Consider the following 10944-nt stretch of genomic DNA (forward strand, 5'->3'; position numbering starts at 1 on the left):
TGTAAATGAAAATGTACCAGTGACTGAGCCTCAGTACAGTAAGTGATGGCAAAACCGCCTTGGTTTACAGTGTACAGAGATGCCTAAGTGATTTACAGTTTGTCACAAATCTCAGGGCACTGTGATAGTAAAACCTTATTGTGGTGTAATTATATATCCAAAGCAGTCAGAAGTCAGAAAATCATTAGTGATGTTTAACCACTCAGAAGACAGCCCATCAAAATGAACACATTGGGACCTTTCAGAGAGGTAGTTCATCTTCTACATATAAGAACGGACAAAGTAAAGAATGAAGTGTAGGCTATGTTTAAATGTTCGGAATTTGACCGTGTATGATGGTCCTCTTGAGTTGCCGTACAGCCAATGGCGTACAGCCATTGCTCCGTTTTCATGTTTTTTTAACATGTTTTTCACAAACATTTTCACACGTAGGAGCATAGGAATAATTCAATTCGGTTCGTCATGATCTGTCGATGTGATTTGCCCCCGAGCACACCTGGGTAAATTACCGTACAGCCAATCACAATGCGTACAATGCGTGACGTCATTGATAAGAGACGGCCCCCGAACACATATGGTACCCCGAACACATCTGGTACCGACACCGTACGTACTTTCCTCGCCGGTACGCAATGTTCGGTGAATCTGAAAATGTAGGAAAATTGATGTACCTATTTTTCGGATTTCTACTAAGCAACCTTCCCACGTGAATCCTACGCACGGCGTTATACATGAGGCCCCTGAGCTTTTAAATGAATTGCATTTATGAATTTGTTCTTGATTTATTCAGTCCTGTGTGTATTAAGTGTTCTTATTATTCACATAGTTATGTGTTACTGTTTATTACCCAGGAAAGGGGGGTTACTATTGTTTTTTTGTTTGTCTTTTGTTTGCGAAGCACTTTGTGTTACCTTTGTGTATGAAAAGTGCTGTATAAATAACGTTTTGATTTGATTGTTAAACAGTGCAGCGGTGTATATCAAGGATTCTCACACATGCTGCCTCATGCATTATATCTCCAACACTGTTGCTTGTGATATGATCTGACACTACTAAACCACATCTATTTCGTACCACCAACCCCACTGAGTCAAATGAAGGACTCCGTCAGAAGGCAAGACTTTATTTCCACAAGATAAATATAGAAAACAAAAGTGCTGCAAAGTTTTCTGAACTTCGAAAAAAGAAATAGACCCTCACTTGGTTAAATGGATGAATACATGTGTAAAGGGTGAAGCTGCTCTGCTCTGCCCGCCCCTCACTGACATCTACATTGAACACCCAGAGAAGGAGCACACAAAACAATAAAGAGCTATAATTGAAATAAAAAAACTGCAGAAAAGAACAGGTTAACTCAAACTGTTGACATTCTTTACAAATTAGGAGTAGCAACTGATTATTGTCAAAGAAAAAGATCCAGCATGTTCATCCCTGCTAAATGTGATGTTCTCCTGAAAGTGTTTGGGATAGGACCGTGGCAGGCTCGGATGAATATTACTTTATTTTGAGATGCTTCCGAAAATATCAGAGTGAGGTTTCAGTGTGCTTTACAACAACTTTACAAAGTTAAATAGAGGATAAATGTCCCCTATGACAGCTATGGCATCACGGTGATGTCAGCACATACCAGGACAAACACACAGGAAAAGGAAGGGATATCCCTCACTCTGACCGACATCTGTCAAGTTTCTCTTTTTGCTTTTTAAACTATATTCCTTCAGGCACTGGCGGGGAAGCACCCATGCAATCACTTGCATTCTAAATAAGGCGTTCAAAGCAACAAATCTGAAGAAAGGCATGAGAAATAATAAAGAATAAATCAGAATAAAAGGAAACAAATCATTTTGACTGTTGGAGGACAGTCTTGGTTGTATACAGTGTTATAATGTAATGTGTTTGTTGCTTGGATGGATCTGGAGGGAGACAATTATTGTTAGTGTTGCCAAGAAAATTGTATTTCTTTCCTATTAAATGTCCCCTCGTCCCTTCAAACCCCTCTGACTGACAGAGCCCAAAAAACCTAAATGTGTATATACATCTTTAACCCACCCAGCTCCCGTATAATTGCTATACCTGCTTATTAAAATCTTTTTCATGATTGTCAATTATACAGTTTGTAAAATGTGTTTTTGTATAAAGCAAACATCCAAAATGGTGTGGTTTGAGAACAGGGGACTGTAGCCACAGGAGGAGCATGTGGAAGGGGAGGGAGAAAAGAAGATGTTGAAGGTAAACTGAGATCCAAAGGAGAACAGCAGAGGAGATATAGAAGGATCGAAACGGGAAGGTGAATCACAGAGACTCATGCCTTCTCAGGTGGTATTTATAGAGCATGGCAATGGAAATCGATAGACTCATTAAGCCCTCCTGGTAGGAACAGTTCAATAGAAACACAGACAGCTCCTCGTCTGCCTGCACAGCGATGCAGCCGTCTCACTCCTGCAGGACACTCAATTTCTCAAAGCAGCCAACCTGGAACGTGTAAAAACGGGGGAGTGTTAATCAAAATGAGATACAAGACGTAAAAAAGGTGCAGTACACTCAATTACAGCCTCCAAACGTCAGTGTGGGGGGGGGGGTGACTCCTTCTCCTGGGGCCTGGGCTAAGCTAGCTATGCATCATCAGGAGAGATGAATGGCCATATTGTATTTTTCTTAGATCATAACAAGCTAGCGAATGGATATTTTTTTATGTTGTAAGAAACTTTACATTCATTCATTAAAACAACTTTAAGGATGTGTATCATTTTTTTATCTTAGGGGAAAATTATAATCATTACATTTAATTAAGAAACAACATGTTGAAAGTACGAGTGCTCCTATTGAAAGAAGTATTCAGAACCTTTACTTAAGTTAAAGTACAAATACAGCAATGTAAAAGTTCTCGAACTTCTTGAACTCAAATTCAAGGAAAAGTCTTGTGTCAGTAATGTATCAAAGTCTCTGACATTTTCTTTCTAATCTTGGATATTTGGTGATATATTTGATCATTATTGAGATGTAATCATACAAAAAGTTTAGAGCGAAAGATCCATAATTACTTTTGGAGCTTTTAAAAACTCAGACAACAGATGTGTGTACCTGGATGAACTGCTTTTTGTTAAACGTCGGTAGTTAAAAAGGATGTTAGCAAAACATAGCAATATCCTCCATTTTGTTCAATCTTTATCTCAAAAGTTACCTGAAACTCAGGCTGTTAAATAAATGTTGTGGTGTACAAAGTACAATATTTCCTTCAGAGATTTAGAGAAGTATAAGTAGCATCAAAAGTAAATACTCAGGGATAGTACAAGTACCTTAAAAATGTACATAAGTAAAATACTTGAGAAAATGTTCTTTCCATTACAGTCTACAGCAAACTATTCTTGACTAACTTGCATTCATCTAAAGCTTGACCCTGAAGCAGGATCAGCAGCTGGCATCCTGTCAGAGAGCTGTCAGTGCTGAGAGGAACAACACCTCTCTGAAAGTTTCTCATTTCTCTAATTTCCCCTCCTCGACTCCTCGGTCCTCCGGTAGTGACCCGGAAATGGATTTCAGCGAGCCAAGTTGAAGGACATCTCATTTCTCTAAATGCACTTCGAGGACCGAGGATCGAGCATCGAGGAGGCTCTCTGGAGGAGCTTTAACCGAGTGGTGTGTGGTGCAGTGTGTAGGTGTGTGTGGTACAGTGTGTAGGTGCGTGTTGTACAGTGTGTAGGTGTGTGTGGTGCAGTGTGTAGGTGTGTGTGGTACAGTGTGTAGGTGTGTGTGGTACAGTGTGTAGGTGTGTGTGGTACAGTGTGTAGGTGCGTGTGGTACAGTGTGTAGGTGTGTGTTGTACAGTGTGTAGGTGTGTGTTGTACAGTGTGTAGGTGTGTGTGGTACAGTCTGTAGGTGTGTGTGGTACAGTGTGTAGGTGTGTGTGGTACAGTGTGTAGGTGTGTGTGGTACAGTGTGTAGGTGCGTGTGGTACAGTGTGTAGGTGTGTGTGGTGCAGTGCGTAGGTGTGTGTGGTACAGTGTGTAGGTGCGTGGTGACTTGTGATATATAATGCAGCACTTCACGAACATCAACACTTACACAACTATTTTAAGCACCTAATGGGGCATTAAATTATAGAGAATATGAAAAATGGAACCCTCAATGTAAATAATTGAATATATATGTCAAAGAAAACAGTAAAAACATCCCATCACAATTTCCCAGAGCCCAGAGTGAATCTTCTTTAAACTATTACATATGAGATTTAAAATGAAACAGAGTCGGCAGCTAATCTTAACATTTAAAAGGCTGGAGAAATTGTTGTGTTGGTGAACTGATTAGGAATAAAAAATAAATCAGTCAAAAATCTAACTGATCAAATCTGTTTTGGACTGAAGGAAATCGTAGTTGTTGTCGTGCTCAGTAATCCAATTTCCTGATCTCATGCTCTATTCTAACTGCAGGCCTGCCTGGTCATGTGCATCTAGTTATCCCGATGGCAGAAAGTGAACAGAGTGCGAAGAGTCTTTCCAGACACACAGATGTTGCTGCTCATCTGTAACCCAGAGATTGGTCCACTTACTTTGTAACCTAGAGTGGTGCGGGGCCGAGTTCTAAAAACCTGGAAGTGAGTTAGCATTTTACCATTACCGGTTCCCTCATCTCGGAGTCAATGGTTTTTTTAAATGTGTTTTTGGTTAACAGCCTGAATAAGGTATGTGGTTAACACAAGCTGAAGAGTTTTTTACGTTTTGTTCTACGACATTAAATACGTCAGTAAAAACCCCACTGGTGAATTTCCAAAGCTTCTATGTGTCATACAAACGCTGGTTGCTAACAAGTGTCAGCCGGAGGATTAGTCGCCTTTAGTTTGGCGGTGGTGACGTGAAGTCATGTGACCTTAATGTAGTTCATTTATAGCGCAACATTAGCTTTTCAGTTCAGGAGATTGAATTTATGCTTCAAAAATCATAAAGTGATGTTAATATGTGGAGATTATCCAGCTGAACTGAACATGTAGTATTCTAAATGTGTGTTGGCCAACAAAATGATTTTCTGTAATATTCCAAAATCCATTGCTTTTGTTGAGGGAGTCCTTGTGATCTTCCAGGTCAGACTACGAAAACACATCATCACTGCCCCACTCTGCTGTCTGTCCCCCTATCAATGCACCAGTACACAGCTCCGCCTCCTCCCACTCACTATAGTTAAATATAATATTTGTTTACTCGTCATGTTATAGTCTTGTAATATTTATTTTTTAGGGTTTTATATTTTTGCATCGATTCACTTAGTCTTGTGTCTTATTTTTCCCAGAGAGGAATCATTATTTATTTTATTCTTATTATCATACCTTATAGTACAATGTGTCTCTTAACCTGTTCAAATGTTATATTTTGCTGCTATGCTGCATGTATAAGAAAAGGTCTTAACATCTGATCGGAGGGGAATTTCTTGCTGTTTGTTTTTAACTTGTGATGTGTGCCATTTTGTAAAGCACTTTGAGCTCCACGTGCTGTATGAAAAGTGCTATATAAATAAAGCTTTATGATACAAGGGATTTCTGGTTCCGATGATGACACGCCCTTACCGTCGGGACAGCAGGTCCTCCCTGTCCTGGCTCCTCGAGCTCTCGGGGCCCACCGAGGTGGCCCCTGCAGGCAGCTGGCTGAGCTGGTCCATCACCTCCAGGCCGCTCTCCTCTGCTATCTGGTGGATCAGGTCATCCACCTGGTCCTGAGGTGTGGTCAGCGTCGTCGCAGAGCTCATGGAGTCCTCCATCACCTGGTGTAGGATTGAGTAGTATGGTTTAGAATAAGACAAAAGAAAACGCCTCAGGTGAACAACTGGGATTAGTATAAGTCACACATGTCCCTTTTATCTGAATATGGACTACCTAAAAATGTTGAGTCGTCAAAGCAGGCTTTGTTCAAAACACTGGAAAGAAAATACAAATAAACAGTGTGGAACCACTCACTGAGGTGTGGACGTCCAGGTTCTGGACTTGGGTTTCAAACTTATCCATTACTAGGGAGACCTTCTGGAGATCCATTGAGCCAAGAGCTTTGTCCAGAGCTTTGGTCACCTGGCCCATGCTTTTGGTAACCTGATGGTAATAAAAGCCTTTATGATGCATACCGAAGATGAAATGAGCTGGTTCTAAGCTGTGTACAGTGTGCGGGAGACAGCACCACAGAGGTTAAACAGTTACTCACCCCCTTCATGGTGACAGCAGTCTGGACTTTAGAAGCCACGGCGTCTACTCGAGACGCCATGCGCAGCCAATTCAGGCCTTCGTTTTTTTTTCGGATAGCGTTCTCTGCATAAATTCTGGCACATTCCACATTTTTCTGCTGCAATGCCTGGTGATGAGACAAATACATTGTTAACACTGGAAGATGCATCTGCAATGTACCTCATTTAAATGAATCTTCCATGTATGTGTACACATATTTGAACGGTTAAGACCAACACACAGCAATACACTTAATTTGACCTGAAAAAAATCACAGATTATACAGCATTAAAAACAAAGTGCTATATTCTAATAAGATATATAGGAAATGCAACATAGGATGGACGGAGGATACATACAAAATAAAAATAATAGTTTGTAAATGTCATCTCTTCTTGTTTGCAGAGATGACATTTGTTGTTAGTATTCTCATTGTATATGAGATATCACTGGATATCCTTGTGTAAATTGCATATTGAAAGGTGAAGCTGACAAGTTGACATAAGAAAAACTAACAGTCATATTTTAAACAGTAAAAATGTTTGTGACCACATCACCATGAGAGAAGTCATGTTGATATCTCCTCTGTAATCTGTTACCCAAACAGTAACAGATATGTCCAATGACTTTACAAAAGGAATATTAACACAAAAAACAACCAAAGGGCCCTCCTAGTCAATGCCAAAGATATACTGCCCCCTGCTGACTGATGCATAACACTCCTGATGTCATACTGTAGGACCAGTACACGTGGATTTACTGAATACATTATTTAAATAAAAACACTAATAATAATTACATGTTATAAAAGCAACAGTTAAAACATGTTGGATTTAGTAATTCTATTGAGTTTTTATTAACAAATGAATTGAACAAACTTGATTTAGATTTAACAATTATCTGGTGGAATTTGATTAATATTTACAAATTATCAAGGAGAAATCGATTTGTATTTATTATTGATCTGGGAATAAAGTATTTACATTTTGTGAATATAAGTGTGAAATGTATTTATATTTTTCCTGAATATCTAATTGAAATGAATGTATGGATTCATATTTATATAATGTACATTAATAATTATAGTGCATATAACAATAATAACAGAAAAAGATTTCCAATAATTACGCCCTAAATTCATTTTTTTTTTATACATCTTGTAAATACAATTGAACATTGCATAAATTGTTTGATGTAAAAATGAATTGTAAAAAAACTAATATCTTTTAATCGATGAGCTAATGGTAAAAAAGTTTGAAAACCAAAAGTGTTTTAGCTCAGAATATTTTAAATATGAGAAAAGACATAAAACATGATGATGTCAAGCAAAGAAAAAAGCTTCCCGTTTGTTTCAAACTAATACTGACTGTATTATCGACTAATATATTCAATTATGACTCGTCAAATAAGCCTTTATTGTCATTTGTCATTGTCTAGGGCTAGGCTATATTTAAAAATGACTTCATAAATCTGGAGACAAGAGTTCCTGGCACAAAGACAGCCACACCCAAACATCGTCACCACCCTTCAGCTGCCAAAGAGCACAAAGCACGTTCTACAACCTTTATGTAAGGAAAGAGAAGAAAGAAAAGAGGTGCACTTAGTGAATACAACCTGAAAACTAATCACCAAACTAAGTGTACGGGGATTTGTCAAAAAACAAACAAATCAAAAACTCTAAATCAAAGTGCAGCTGAAGTACCAGGGGTTAAATATTACGCAGGATCAGTTCCATTGTCCAAGAATCTGAGATATCCACCATCAAACAGAACAAAGAACAATAGGAGGTCAAACTATTTGGTCAAAAACATGTACCTTTCCTCGTGCCTAAACACCCTCCAAAAAGAGCTACTTAAATGAACTATGATAATTACACTTAATAAACTTTAAAATAATCTAAAGAAAATAAATGTTTAACTATGAAATAATACTTAACAATGAATATGTCCAACACAAAGCTTGACCTTTTAAAAAAAGAAAACATTTTTTGTAATTGTTCCTTTTTGTAGTGTTCACAGTAGAGATGAAGATAGAAAGTCATTACAGAGGGGGATAGGAGTATAACAGACGGAAAGGGAACTGATGACACATTGTGATGACATCATTCAGCCCCGCCCCAGAGGCTCAGCCTGGCAGTGTGCTCACCTTCTTGACCTTGGCCTGCTCCTTCTCAGCCTCCTTCTCTGACTTCTTGGCCAGTCTTTCGAGCTGCTTGGAAGTGAACTGTTACCCACAGAGAAACATTCAAAGTAAATGAATAAACAATGAACATGTTTAAGTTAGAACAACCTGATATAGATTAAACCTTTTTGCAGGTACATACCTTTAGCTGGAAGAGTGTTTCTGTGGAGACAGTGGCAGACAGAGTGTGCATTATATAAACAGTAACATACAGCAATATACTAACTTTGAATTATATAATAATAAATTGTTAAGAAAATTAACAGAATTATTAAAAGAGAAACAGTAAGGAGACATATAAAGGAACCTTTTACTTCTAAATGTTTTCAGAAGTAGTTCTTAAAAGAAACCTACATCTGACGCCCTTTGCATCAGGAAAACCTTTTTCTTGATAATCATTTTGGTTCATATTTGGTATGGTCCTCTGGTGCCTCTTTTCCAATACACTTTACAAATATTGTCAAAAAACTACAAATACACAACTGGAGACAATATAAATGATTCTAACATAAAATCATAAAAGGCAAAAATGCTGTCAAATTCAATGCAAAACAGAAACAAAAAACAATATATAGAGTATAAAAAAGGCATCAAAGAATTTGTTCTGGAATAGCTTTCAGTTATCATGTACTGAGGAAATAATAAAACATGATTCACTATATCAAATGTGTTATCTTACTTTTTATAACCTAGCTCAATTAAAATGTCCCTATAATATAATCAATAAATAGAACTTAAAGAAAAAACAACAACTTTATTTTACATTCTGGTGTAAAAAGCTAGTGTTTCTTTCGCATAAGTGCTCATGTTTTGAGCAATTGTAAACCTTAGTCTTATATAGTTTGTCGAAGCTAGCGTTAAAACAAGATGTTAAATTAATCAGAAAAAACTAATTAATAGTCAGTGTAGCAACTATAGTTACATAATATGATAAACGAAACAACTGGAAATCAAAACGCCTGACAGCTGAGCTAATAAAGCTGACAACCCATCCCAAGCTAACCAGCTAATGTAAGCTAACATTAGGTTGATTATATATAGCTTAAAACAGGAAACAACTATCAAGACGGATTGTTAGGCTGTTAAATCAGGACATACCATCCATGTCAAGAAGAATTTGATTCCAGTTGAGCACAGGAAAATATATTTAACAGTCTCGTCTCGGTTTGTTTTGATGGTGGATCTGAAACATCTGATATTGGACTTCCTGGTTCGGGTATTCTTCTTCGCTTGTTTTTTTAAATTACAGGTTGCAAACATTAGTTATGAAGTGCATACTGCCACATACTGGACTGGAGTATATCGTCACGTGAAATAATATTATTGTATTAATATATGCTAGTTAATAAAGGTTTAACTTGTTCAAACGAACAGGTAATACAGAGAATATAATACATGTAAAGTAACGTGTTATTACCATAGACTGTATATATATATGCAGTGGGGCAAAAAAGTATTTGGTCAGCCACCAATTGTGCAAGTTCTCCCACTTAAAAAGATGAGAGAGGCCTGTAATTTTCATCCTAGGTATACCTCAACTATGAGAGACAAAATGAGAACAAAGAAAAAATCCAGAAAATCACATTGTCTGATTTTTAAAGAATTTATTTGCAAATTATGGTGTAAAATAAGTATTTGGTCACCTACAAACAAACAAGATTTCTGGCTCTCACAGACCTGTAACTTCTTCTTTAAGAGCCTCCTCTGTCCTCCACTTGTTAACTGTATTAATGGCACCTGTTTGAACTCGTTATCAGTATAAAAGACACCTGTCCACAACCTCAAACAGTCACACTCCAAACTCCACTATGGCCAAGACCAAAGAGCTGTCAAAGGACATCAAAAACAAAATTGTAGACCTGCACCAGGCTGGGAAGACTGAATCTGCAATAGGTAAGCAGCTTGGTGTGAAGAAATCAACTGTGGGAGCAATTATTAGAAAATGGAAGACATACAAGACCACTGATAATCTCCCTCGATCTGGGGCTCCACGCAAGATCTCACCCCGTGGGGTCAAAATGATCACAAGAACGGTGAGCAAAAATCCCAGAACCACACGGGGGGACCTAGTCAATGACCTGCAGAGAGCTGGGACCAAAGTAACAAAGGCTACCATCAGTAACACACTACGCCGCCAGGGACTCAAATCCTGCAGTGCCAGACGTGTCCCCCTGCTTAAGCCAGTACATGTCCAGGCCTGTCTGAAGTTTGCTAGAGAGAATTTAGACAGGGTATATGCAGGAATCCTGAGGTCAAATTTAATACCTTTTAAGACCTTTTTTAAGACCCTTTCCATACATTTTAAGACCTCATCGGAACTTTGAGTTCTAACCGGTTACATTGGCGACACACTTTACCTCACATTTACTATATTGATTGTAAGATAGCACAACTAAACAGAGTGCAGACAGACTACTGAAGCCTCCTCTCCACATGAACTTCAACCTCTCTGTGAAGGTCAGGTTTAATGCAGTATGCTGCTTTGTTGCTTCTGTACTCTGTGCTCTTTCATTCCAGTAAAACTCCTCAGAAACCATTAGAAACCAGTATTTGACCAATAAACA

At 38.1% G+C, this 10944-nt stretch overlaps 1 protein-coding gene across 1 annotated transcript; it reads right to left on the reverse strand.

The window, feature by feature from the left end:
- Window positions 1–1107: 1107 nt before the first annotated feature.
- On the reverse strand, window positions 1108–9595 carry chmp1a (charged multivesicular body protein 1A). The gene is made up of 7 exons (XM_010769394.1): window positions 9479–9595; window positions 8523–8542; window positions 8345–8422; window positions 6180–6326; window positions 5942–6070; window positions 5555–5748; window positions 1108–2472 (listed from the first exon to the last, which is right to left on the reverse strand). Exons 1-7 carry the CDS (start codon window positions 9483–9485, stop codon window positions 2451–2453), a joined length of 597 nt encoding a protein of 198 aa, XP_010767696.1. The 5' UTR covers window positions 9486–9595; the 3' UTR covers window positions 1108–2450.
- Between the last annotated feature and the right edge of the window lie 1349 nt (window positions 9596–10944).

This window comes from Notothenia coriiceps, unplaced genomic scaffold, assembly GCF_000735185.1.
Source record: "Notothenia coriiceps isolate Sejong01 unplaced genomic scaffold, NC01 NC01_scaffold00007185, whole genome shotgun sequence".
Taxonomy (NCBI): domain Eukaryota; kingdom Metazoa; phylum Chordata; class Actinopteri; order Perciformes; family Nototheniidae; genus Notothenia; species Notothenia coriiceps.

Coding starts and splice junctions, on each gene's coding strand:
- chmp1a (XM_010769394.1), bottom strand. Junction 6,327..8,344: donor AGCAGGCCAAGGTCAAGAAG/GTGAGCACACTG, acceptor TCTCATCACCAG/GCATTGCAGCAGAAAAATGT. Junction 5,749..5,941: donor ACCTGGACGTCCACACCTCA/GTGAGTGGTTCC, acceptor ATCCTACACCAG/GTGATGGAGGACTCCATGAG.